Raw genomic sequence first — 12,651 nt, 5'->3', positions numbered from 1 at the left:
AAACAGCTTCAGGAGAATAGGTATTATTTCTTCTTTGAATGTTTGGGAGAATCCCCCAGGGAATCCATCAGGCCCTGGACTCTTGTTTTTTGGGAGGTTTTTGATCACTGCTTCAATCTCGTTACTGGTTATTGATCTATTCAAGTTGTCAGTTTCTTCCTGTTTCAGTCTTGGGAGTTTATAGGTTTCCAGGAAGGCATCCATTTCATCCAGGTTGCTCAGCATATTGGCATATAGTTGTTGATAATAATTTCTAATAATTGTTTCTATTTCCTTGGTGTTAGTCGTGATCTGTCCCCTTTCATTCATAATTTTATTAATTTGGGTCCTTTCTCTTTTCTTTTGGATAAATCTGGCTAGTGGCCTATCGATCTTATTAATTCTTTCAAAGAATCAGCTTCTATTTTTGTTGATCTGATCTCTATTTCTGGTTTCTAATTCATTAATCTCTACTCTAATATTAATTATTTCTCTTTTAATGGGCGGCCTAGGCATCGTTTGTTGCTTTTTCTCTAGTTCTTTAAGGTGTAGAGTTAGATGGTAAATTCAGGATTTTTCTGTTTTTTTGAGTGAGGCTTGGATGGCTATGTATTTCCCCCTTAGGACTGCCTTTGCACTATCCCATAGGTTTTGGACCAGTGTGTTTTCATTCTCATTGGTTTCCATGAATTGTTTAAGTTCTTCTTTGATTTCCTGGTTGACCCAAACGTTCTTGAGCAGAGTGGCCTTTAGCTTCCAAGTGTTTGAATTTCTGCCAAATTTTTTCTTGTGATTGAGTTCCAGTTTTAAAGCATCATGGTCTAAGAATATGCAGGGAATAATCTCAGTCTTTTGGTATTGGTTGAGACCTGATTTATGACCCAGTATGTGGTCTATTCTGGAGAAAGTTCTATGTACGCTTGAGAAGAATGAGTATTCTGCTGTTTTAGGGTGGAATGTTCTGTCTATATCTGAGGTCCATCTGGTCCAGCGTGTCATTCAAAGCTCTTGTTTCTTTGTTGATTTTCTCCTTGGATGATCTGTCTATTGCTGAGAGTGGAGTATTGAGTTCTCCTACAATTAACATATTGTTATCAATATGACTATTTTGGTTAAGAGTTGGCTTATGTAGATGGCTGCTCCCATGTTGGGGGCATAGATATTTACAATTGTTAGAACTTCTTGTTGGATAGACCCTCTAAGAATGGTACAGTGTCCTTCTGTGTCTCTAACTACAGTCTTTAGTTTAAAATCTAATTTGTCTGATATAAGAATTGCTACCCCAGCTTTCTTTTGAGGTCTGCTGGCATGGAAGATGGATCTCCATCCCTTTACTTTCAGTCTGGATGTATCTTTAGGTTCAAAATGAGTCTCTTGTAGACAGCATATGGATGGGTCCTGTCTTTTTATCCAGTCTGCAAGCCTGTGCCATTTTATGGGAGCATTTAGGCCATTCACATTGAGAGTGATTATTGAAAGATATGAATTAATTGTTCATTGTTCATGTTGCCTGTGAAGACCTTGTTTTTATAGATTGTCCCTGTAAATTTCTTTTCTATATCGCTCTTGGGGTCTTTCTTCTTTTATAGGACACCCCTTAATATTTCTTGCAGGGCTGGCTTAGTGGTCACATATTCTTTCAGTTTCTGCCAGTCTTGGAAGCTCTGCATCTCTCCATCCATTCTAAATGACAGCCTTGCCGGATAAAGTATTCTTGGCTGCATGTTCTTCTCGTTTAGTACCCTGAATATGTCTTGCCAGCCCTTTCTGGCTTGCCAGGTCTTTCTGGATAGGTCTGATGTTATTCTGATGTTCTTCCCTCTGTATGTAATGAGTCTCTTCCCCCTAACTGTCCTTAGGATGGTTTCCTTGGTTGTAAGACTTGAGAGTTTTACTGTTACATGCCGGGGTGTTGGCCTGTTTTCCTTGATCTTGGGAGGGGTCCTCTCTGCCTCTAGGACACGAATGTTTGTTTCATTCCCAAGATTAGGGAAGTTCTCAGCTATGATTTGCTCAAATATATCTTCTAGTCCTCTCTCTCTCTCTCCACCCCCTCAGGGATTCCAGTAATCCTGAAATTGGAACGTTTCATGGTGTCACTTATTTCTCTGATTCTCTTTTCATGTATTCTGAGTTGTTTTTCCCTGGCTTCCTCTTTTCCCTTTTTCTCTATTATTTGGTCTTCTAGGTCACTAATTCGTTCTTCTGCCTCACTCACCCAAGCTTTAGATTATCTAGATTAGATTGGATCTCATTGATAGCATTTTTAAATTCCTCCTCCTAGTAGTCATTCTGTTGAGCAATGGTTGAGGGAATGTATAGAGTCCAAATAATTGACCACAACCCAAGCAAGATGCATCTGTTTTGCAGGGACCTTAGGGTTGCTGGCCTCTTGTTTTCCCAGCCTGTCTTCTGGGGGAGGGACCTGCTGCGCTGTTACTCAAGACAGCCCTGTTTGGGCATAGTTGCCCTGCCCCCTGTGGTGGATGGGCTCAGTGAAAACCGGTTTTTGGGGGGCTTTTGTTCTCTGGCGGCTTTCCCTGGCAGCTTTCTGCGTCTCTTAGAGCAGAAGAGACTGTTTCCCACCCTCTACCTCAGAGCAGAGAGATCGCAGTCTGTTCTTCAGTGAGCTCTCAAGGCCACACTATTTCCGTTTCTGTCTGTGCTACTATAAACTGCAGTCCTGGGTTGTGCGCCCCTCAGCAGCGCTCCCAGTCCTCGCTTCCATGTTGGGGGCATATCTCTGCCCTTTGTGCTTCTAAAACCGCCAGCCGCCCCCAGTTCGCATGCGCCACCCAGTGCTCTGGGTTTCCCTCCCGGGGCTGCCTTAAAGTCCTTTCGCCATTGGTACCGGTCTGCGATTCTGTGCCCCCTCCCCAGCGTGGAAGGCTGTCGCTCACCAGAGGTGTAGGATCCCTACTGCCGGGCTCCCTCCCCCTGCCATTTATCCCCGATATCTGCCTGCGGAATCACAGCTTCCTGCTTCGTACCTTGAAACCAACCGCCTGCGATATTCTGTTTGTGGAGATCCAAATCTACCTTCTTACATCTCAGGCTGATTTTGTGGGTGTTCAGAATGGTCTGAACTCTGAATTCCAGGGACGGGTTGGAATAGGGTCCCCTACTCCTCTACCATCTTTTCCCTGTGGTCCTGTCTCTTCAAGAACCAGAGCCACTTGACATGTAGAGTTTTTCATAGTCTGGAATGTGCTGATTGTATACTCATGGTGCAGACTGTTATATTTCTGTATTCTCTGTTTCCTGAAAATTGGTAGTTTGTTTCAGAATACAAATCAGATTCAGGTTGGATCCCTTTGGCAAGACCATAAGAGGCCCCAAATATCTGATTTGCTTTCTTTTTTGTTGACATTAGCACTCTTACCCTTAGTGACTGAATTAATTAACTAGGAATTGCAAAATGGTAATAGTTTAATTCTCTCTTGTCTTATGTATTAGATGGAGTAGTATAAATAAATACTTCCCCCTAGTCATCTATTATTTGGTGACCCAGTTGTAGGAACATATAGGAACAGCTGGATAAATCCTTGATTCTTTATCTTTATGTACCAGTTTTCATGATAGTTAATTGGTCCTCTGTCATCGTCCAAAGGTGACCATTTTTTTTTATTTTTGAGTAATTATGAACTTACAGATTTAAGCATATTTTATAGGTTTCAGTATATTGCAGTTGTCATTATTGAAGCTCAAATTATTTTATCTTTGACTGGTGGGAGCGTCTTCAGATTGGTTCTTCAGACTGATTAGCTCCTTGCTACTTAATATAAGATTCATCTTGTACTTTTCCTCTGGAGTCACTCATTTCTCTTAAGAAGCTCTGGTTTCTCTTAGTGAGAAATGGCATTTTAAGACCAAAATTTGAGCACTAGTGATGTTCATTATTACTGGATTGATACTGTTTCTAAGCCTTTTCAGTGGACAGAGCTAGGAAAAATAAGGATGAAAATTACTCATGAGTTCATATTGATATTTCTAATTCAAATTCAAGACCACAGAGCCTTCATTAAACTTTTCTGTTACATATATTATATATATGTATCTCCTTTCTTTCACACTAAGAATTTTCTTTCTTGAGAGTTCAAGACATAATAGAATTAGAATATTCCAACATTACTCATTTATTTTATTCTTTAATATACACACAAGACACAATAGCTTTGGAGTAACAGTACTAATACTACCACTGATGTGATTACTGAGAACATTAATTTTTTTGCATATATATTTCTTATTCTCTTCCCATTTTTAAAATAGATGTACTATTCTACATTGTCATAGTTCTAACTATTACATTCTATTACTTTTCCTTTCCTAATCCTCAGTCTTAGTTTTACAGCTAATAATATGTTTAATGCTTATCACCAGTACTTTATGTCTGTGTCTCTTTAGTAATTTCGTTTGTTTGAAGCTTATGCTCTAGGAGATTCATCACTGAATTCCCATATGTTGATGTTTGTCTCTGGATTTCGTACTTGAAAGTCAGTTTTACTGGGTATAAAATAATTGGATTACACTTTGTATCTTTGAAGATTTTAAAATGTTACTCCATTTCTTATGTCATAAAGCATTGCTGTGAAAAAGTCTGATGATCATTTAATTTTCACATTCTTCTAGATGCCCCAAATATTTTTTTTCCTGTTAAAGCCTAATAATTTAAATAAAATAAGTCTTGGTGTTGGTCCTTCTGGGTATTTTTAGGTATGTGGTATGTTCTTTTTAGCAGGTACTTTTTTTTTTTTTAATTGAGAATAAATTATTTTAGTATTTGTACTCTTCAGGAAATTGTATGGTTGGTATAGGGCTCTTCGTCTTCCTTCAGTGGACTTTTAAAATCTCTTTTTTTAAATTTAAAATATTTTCCCCTTCTATTCCTTCCAAGGTATTGTTATATTTATTTCTCTTTGTTTTCATTCTAGTTTGGTTTTCATTACTGAAATGATTTCTTTTCCTTTAATTTTCTTTTTTCCTGAGAATTGTATCTTCAGTTCTCAGTTTTTCTAATTCTGATGTCTGTTGTTCTTTTATGTGTTATATCACTTTTCTTAATGTCTTTAGCTTATTTTGAAATAGTAGGTCGAAGTTTTGATCTGTTTGGTGGACACATTTTCCTGAGTGCTTTCATTGTCTGTAGGGATTTATTCTGCTTTTTTTCCGTATAATAAATTTGTGTGGGATTTGACCTTGATACTTTTCTGTTGGTCATTTTTATGTTAACTTAGATTTCTTGAACTTTTAGGGTAATTCAGGAAAGGTGTTCCGACTTCATAGAGCTCCTGCTTCTGTTGTTTTTATAGTGTTCAAAAGATGAGGACCAGACCATTCTCGGATTTTCTGTGTCTCTTTCCCCGTAACCCAGTTTGGTCTGAACCTTTTGTACTGCTCAGTTTTGATTCTATACCAGTGTTTTCTTCACATGGGGCTTGTTCTGAGAGACAGCTTGGGTGGATCCGTTTTGAAAGTTCATGGGGACTAAATTGCTTCAACCCCTTAGGACCTTTTTACTATGGACCCTTTGTCTCATCTGGTATTGGAGAATGCCAGTTTCTCTCAGTTTCAGCTGTTGTTATTGTTTCCAAATTGGCCTGTTGTGCTTTTTAGTGATTAGCCATTTGCTATTTTGGAGTTATTTTGTTCTTAGGTCCATTAGTTGCCACCTTGTTGCCTTCTTCTTCCTTCCAAAAAGTATAGGTCTTGTGGGTATTGGTGAATTGTCTCTGCCCATTTGCCTTTTGGGCTTTGAAGGGATACCTTGTCACATAATTTTATTTTAGGTATGTTGTGGATGGGATTTTGGTTTTGCTTTCTAGTTGCCCTGTTTTTATGTTGGGATTTGAAGAGATCAAAGTCTGTGCGGCCATTGCTGCCACCATCTTCCCTAAACCCTTGCCGTTAGTTTCGATGTCCCTTGTATGTTACCACTCCCCCGCCTGCTTGATCTGATCTCCTTTCTTCCTTTCTCAGGGTTAACCATTATTCTTAATTTTGTGCTTATGCACTCCTTTACTTTTCTGTGTAGTTTTAGCATATGTTTATATCCCTAAACAATATAGTTTTTGAAGTATTATATATGGCATCATGTGTATGTATTTTTCTGTGACTTGCTGTTTTTGGTCAGTGTTTGTTCTTGAGATTCAGTCTTATTGTGTCTGGTTGTACTTTATTAATTTTCCCTTACAGTATACTAGAATTAATTGTCATAATTTATTCATCCATTCTTCTGTTGACAGAGTTGTTTCTAGTTTTTTTCTATTGCAAACAGTGTTGCTAAGAACATTCTTGTATATACTTAAACTGGTGTACACGAGCAAGATTTTCTCTTGGTATTTGCTTAAGAGTAGATTTATTGAGTTAAAGAGAAAATGATTTTTAAACTATTCTACATAATGTCAAATCATTTCTCAAAGTGGTTAACTAATTTACATTTCCACTGTATTGCACCCAAACTAAAAACTGGACTTTACCAATAACTTACATATATTTCTTTTCCCCTGCCCCGTTTCTCTGCACTTTTCCTACAGATAACTTCTTTACTGTTTGTGTTTATCTTACCTTTCGAAAAAAAGAAAGCATAATAATAAATATGAATATCTACACAATAAGTTTTTAGTTTTACTTGTTTTGGGCCCTATTTTAACAGGGAGTATTAACACTGTATATAGTTTTCTGGGATGTGTTTTTTTTTTTTTAAATTTTATTTGAGAGAGAGAGTGAGCGGGGTGGGGGGTGCATGGGCAAAGTTAGAGGGAGAAGCAGACTCCCCGCTGAGCAGGGAGTCCGATGCAGGGCTTGATCCCAGTATCCTGGGATCATGACCTGAGCCAAAGGCACTTAGCTCGCTGAGCTACCCAGGCACCCCTGGGAGTTGTTTTTTTCACTCAACATTATATTACTAAGAGTCACCTGTGTCTTTGCATATGGTTGTAGTACATTCCTTCTCATGCTCTATAATTTATTAATATCTATATTTTATTTGTGCTGATGATCATTATTATTGGTTACAAAACAATAATAATAGCAACCACTGGTAGAGTATTCACTATGTCCTAGACATTTTTTTGTGTTTTATATATATTATCTCCCTTAAACCTTACAAGAACTGTGTGAGGTAGGTACTGTTTTATTCTCATTTAGCAGATGATGTAACTGAGCAAGATGGGTTAAGTAGCTTGCCCAGGGTATCACAGATATCTAGTAGTTGGGGCCAGGACTCAAATCTAGACTGTCTTTAGTCGGCTCTTATGCAGTGTGTTGTTTTGGATTCTGGAAATATAGACAATATTTCTGTCCTCTCAGACCCTTAAATATAAAAAATGATACTTGTTTAAAGACCCAGTATATTCTACTGTTTTATTTTTAAGGTTTTAATGTTGAGAAAAAATTTGTAATCTTTGCTTTTTTTGATTTTAATTTGAGAGATAAAATTATGTTTGGAATGTACTTCAAACTCTAGCAAGCTAAACTACGGGATTCTGTGAATGCACTTACTGGAAAGGCCATCTTTATTTAGTACACTAGCTCATAGTGCTCACATGTGGATATTAGCACCATCTACTGGCAACAGGAAACAATAGCTTGGTGTGTATAGTATTGTTTGGAAGACTGTGTATATACCTTCATAGTTTTTTTCTTTTTGAAAACTGTTCCTGGCGAAATTAATATTTTATAATTTTTCTGTGTAGTGGGTTTTGTGCCCCAGTTTGGTTTCCTTAAACTTCCAAGTATCAACTATTAAATATTGTACATTTGCATAATTGAGACTATTGCTTTGAGGAAAAATACAAGGGTATAGTTTTACAGGTCTGTCATCCTCCAGCAGTCTTTTTCAAAGCATACATAAAATACATAAACTTATTAATTTGTTAGACTAAGAAGCGCAAAGCTGTCATATTGGGTCAGTATGAACTGTATTTAATTTGTCATTCTGTTTTGGCTTAGTTAAATAATACTGTCTTTTGTAGTCAGAGGAGTAGAATTAATAATAGAGTGAAAACAAGGGTTCTCTGACTAACCGTGGGAAGCTTCTCTCTGCTCAGCTCTTGGTATTAACCTAAATTCTACTTTCATCTTTCCTACTTAAACTGGTTTAGCTTTCATTTGTCAGTGGCCTGATATCTTGTTTGTATCCTATTTTAGACTAACTTCTATTATTTTGAACTATTCTTTGCTATTTTTTCTCAACTTATGTGACTTAAAAATGCATGAGAAATCATTTGCCTTCTCATTCTATTTCTTGGCTGATATATTCCATTTCTTCTTCTTTTCCAATATGTTTTCTTTTCTTTCCTTTTTTTAAAGATTTTATTTATTTATTTGACAGAGAGAGATACAGCGAGAGAGGGAACACAAGCAGGGGGAGTGGGAGAGGGAGAAGCAGGCCTCCCGCGGAGCAGGGAGCCCGACCTGGGCTCGATCCCAGGGACCCCAGGATCACGAACCCAGCCGAAGGCAGACGCTTAACGACTGAGCCACCCAGGCACGCCTCCAATATGTTTTCTTAAAGACACTTTACAAGTTAAAGTTGCCCTAGATGTGACGTTAGTAAGCGGTGAAATATAATCTTTATAAAAGGAGGGACATGGTGATTGCTTAATGAGTGTTGGTTGAGTGGTTCATTAAGGGAATTTTAAAAAGCTTGCTTACGTTATAGAGCAAGAATGGCTGTTTAGGGAGCCATTGGTCTGATATGTTTACTTGTGAATCTACTGAGAACAATAAACAATTGTTTTTTTTTTTTTTTTTGCCCTGTGGCTATTTAACACTTGAAATGAGAGCTGCTTTCTGTTTAAAATGTTAGCTTATTGTAGGTATACTTTAGCAGTATCTGATTAAATAAAATAAAGACTTGTTTATTTAAAAATAGCAATAAACAAATTTTAGACCATATGCCGTAATGTAACATAGTTGAATTTAAAAAGTCCAAGTTGCTGGGGCGCCTGGGTGGCTCAATTGGTTAAGCATCTGTCTTCGGCTCAGGTCATGATCCCAGGGTCCTGAGATCGAGTCCCAGATCGGGCTCCCTGCTCCGCGGGAAGCCTGCTTCTTCCTCTTTCACTCCCCCTGCTTGTGTTCCCTCTCTCGCTCTCTCTGTCAAATACATAAATAAAATCTTAAAAAATAAAAAGTACCAAGTTGCTAATAGTTTAGGTTTTTAACTAATGTTAAAGATAGTCTTGGCATAGAGAATGAAAATGGGGTCATAATACTGTATTCTTTTAGTTTTTGTTGTTTCTTTGAGTATTTTACCTTTTTTTTTTAAAAGATTTTCTTTATTTATTTGACAGAGAAAGACACAGCGAGAGAGGGAGCACAAGCAGGGGAAGTGGGAGAGGGAGAAGCAGGCTTCCCGCGGAGCAGGGAGCCCGATGCGGGGCTTGAACCCAGAATCCTGGGCTCGTGACTCTAGCTGAGGGCAGACGCTTAATGACTGAGCCACCCAGGCACCCTGAGTATTTTACTTTTGAGCATTCATTACTGCTAAAGGGAAACCTAATTCCCCTTTCTTAATCTGATCTGTGGTGGATATGGAAGTATTTTTATTATATTTAAAAATATTTTTTAAAATTGCTTATTTTAAGTGTAACTCCCCCCCCATCCTTAATCGACTTCCTTATTCTATATTTAAAGAGAGAGGTGTATAGAGGCTCTCAAAATACATGAACATACACAATTTTTAAAATGATATGAGTTGTTTTCAAAATACTTTTTATTACTCAGATAATTTATTCCTTTCTCTCAAACTCTTTATCAACTGATTCTTTGATTTGACACATTTATCTCTTCATTAACTGCTAATAATTATTTAATTCAGAGCTACTTTTCATCATGCTGAGTTTCAGGTGAGGGGATAACAAAGTGAATGATCACTGCCATCTAAGGACTGTTATAATTTATTATGAGCTTTGCACTCTTTATGTTATAGAGGAAAATATGTAAAGAGATCTGTTGAGGCATAAGAATTGATTGTTTTAGTTGTACAGAGCCATCAGAATTTAGTCTGAATTGAGAATATTAAAACGAAACTCCCAAAGTGAGACGTACATGGGAGTATTTGAGTGGGTTGTTGAAGAATAGGACGGAACTGGTGAGTGGAGTTGAAGGAAGGGTGCTTCAGCCTGAACGAACCGTTGCATCTTGCATTGGGTCTCTGACGTAGTGTTTTAACAAATCCATTTCATATTGCATGAATGCTTTTGGGAATTCTGACTTTATGAATCATGAATTGCAGTTCTTTTGGAAGACCATAGAATACTTCTTTTATGTGGTGTATTCTGTATCACTCCATTAGAAAGAAGGTTATGTTCCGTTTAAGCATGAAATTGTCTGCCAGAGTATTTTAGAAATGGGAGGGAGAAAAACTAGTGTGTTTTCCAGTTAATGCTATTGGTAAACTGTTTGAACAGATGCTTAGAAAAAATTAAGCTTCAGAAAATAATTTACCTGAGGAGGAGTGAGTTATTCTTAAACTAGTATCACAATTTAATTAGAGAACAATTTTCATATTCTTTTACCTGTATGTAAAAATATTTTTCCTCAACACAAATCTGTCTCCTTGAGAGTTATGATCTTTTTTTGTATAGGTCCTAGTTTCTGTGCTGCACAAAAGGGCACAGGTAAAGATGTTAATAGGGTTGAAATGCAGCCCTTCTCAGCTACTGAGGACTCTTCTCTAATTCCTTTTCCCAGAGGACAAACACACTCCAGTTAGAGAAGTCCCTATCCTAGAAGTGGTTATACATTTGCCTTATTTAGTTAGTGGATTCAGCACTTACCTTCTAGAAGAGTATAGGCACAAATTAGGAACTCAGTAAACACTCTCTGCATATATAGAGTATTCAGAAGTCCAAACAAGATGAAATTCTCCTTTGATCATGTCTTTTGGGCAGGTTATTATATATGCCTCCTGTGATTTAGAGAAATTGACTACCCAATCTCTGGTCTTCTTGAAGTCAAATTCTTGGTTTATATGGATAATTCAGTTTGTTGTGCTTTGCCAAATTGTTATTGCCAATATGCTGGGTTTTTATTTTTATTGCTGTTCTTGTGATTTAATTGTTTAAAAATCTAAGCTAACTCAACTAAATTGAGTGTATATTAAATATTCATTAAATAATTTATAATTATATCTTTATTAACATGCATTATACTTAATATATTTAACATTTTATAAAATATTAAGATATTTTTATTATAAATATTTATACTTTATATGTTAAAATATTTACATTTTAATTTCAGGTATATTATATTTTTTTGCCCATGTGACCTAGTTTCCCAGGGCTATTCTTTCCTACCTGTTCAACTCTTGGCTGCGGGAATGAAAGAAGTGACCAGAACTTGGAAAATAGTAGGTGGAGTCACACATGCTAATAGCTATTACAAAAATGGCTGGATAGTCATGATAGCTATTGGATGGGCTCGAGGTAATATTAACATTATGTGTTTGTAAATATTCTGCTATTGATATACTACTGCTACTGAATGATTGTCTAGTTACATTAATGAGGATTGCATACTTTGGTAACAGCATTTTTGGAAGAAGGAAGTCTTCTCTTGGCTAGTGAAGTTAATTCATAACTAGCACTTTCGCTAGTACTCGTCATCAGCCAATATTTTGAGCCTGACTACCTTAGAGTATAAAATTCTTCTGATTGATTTGATTAGTAGCTCAGAACCAGAAGGATTCATAGTTAATTAAAGTGTAGTGCCACCATAAATAAAACAAGTTGACTTAAGAAATTATGTAAAAAGATTATATTAAAAATTGCTCTTTTTTGTGTTTTTTTCACCCTAGATAACTAGAAGTAGTAAATATGATTGATTATGGGTTCATCTTGATTCTATATCACTTACCTTTATTGTTGAGTTCTTTTGTATGTAGAAATTAAACAAATTTCTCTAATTTCTTATTGTATTGTACTGCATCTAAAACTAGTATCAGGGAATGAAATGATAAAACAGAAATTTTTATTTTTCAGGCCTGAAATAAGCCTTTAGGAACATCTCTGTGCTTGAGGCTCCTTAACCTTAATTATGGTACAATAGACAGTTGGCAACACTGATGAAAGGGAGGAATTACAATTGTCTCAGTACCATAAATGTACAAGAAAACTTTTTTCTTCCTCCTCAAAATTATATTTTGGGGATCTTCTTGGGTTGTTTCAAATATTTTCTCCATAAAATTTGGCTAAATATTCTTGTTTCATTTTATTTTTAGGTGCAGGTGGTACTGTTATCACGAATTTTGAGCAGTTGGTAAAAGGAGGTTGGAAACCAGAAGCTGATGAATGGCTGAAGATGTCCTAGTGAGTTGGTGTAAACTATACTGAGACCAGCTTTTTATTCTTAGGTCTTACCAGATTTCTAAATATGGATGCAATGGAGCTGAAAAAATAGTCATGATAAAGGGAGGAGAATCAGGAGAGTTACTCTTTCAAAAAGTCTGTTCTCTCAAATGTAGTTTTTAATATATGATTCTTTTCTCTGTGGGTTCCTCCCCTTAGAAAATAAAACCAAACCAAAGCTCCTGGATTGTTATAGAATTGTGGGAAGAGTGTGTATTTATGGAGAGAAAACTACATAGGAACATCCCTGGATGTAAATGAATCAGTTGCAGGTTCTTGGCATTTTCATTAATGACTACAACATTACTCAGAT

The 12,651-nt window shown here is 36.6% G+C and overlaps 1 protein-coding gene across 1 annotated transcript in view; it reads left to right on the top strand.

Moving 5' to 3' along the window:
- Positions 1 to 12,651, top strand: part of TMEM38B (transmembrane protein 38B) — a 55,740-nt gene that overhangs the window by 22,569 nt on the left and 20,520 nt on the right. Inside the window, exons 3-4 of the mRNA XM_027616679.2 lie at positions 11,233 to 11,417; positions 12,212 to 12,299. Of these exons, the coding sequence (XP_027472480.1) occupies positions 11,233 to 11,417; positions 12,212 to 12,299 (273 nt within the window). The remainder of the gene's footprint in view (positions 1 to 11,232; positions 11,418 to 12,211; positions 12,300 to 12,651) is intronic.

This window comes from Zalophus californianus, chromosome 13 (genome assembly GCF_009762305.2).
Source record: "Zalophus californianus isolate mZalCal1 chromosome 13, mZalCal1.pri.v2, whole genome shotgun sequence".
Taxonomy (NCBI): Eukaryota; Metazoa; Chordata; class Mammalia; order Carnivora; family Otariidae; genus Zalophus; species Zalophus californianus.
Note: the sequence above shows the minus strand (reverse complement) of the source record. Positions and strands in the feature narration are given on the sequence as shown.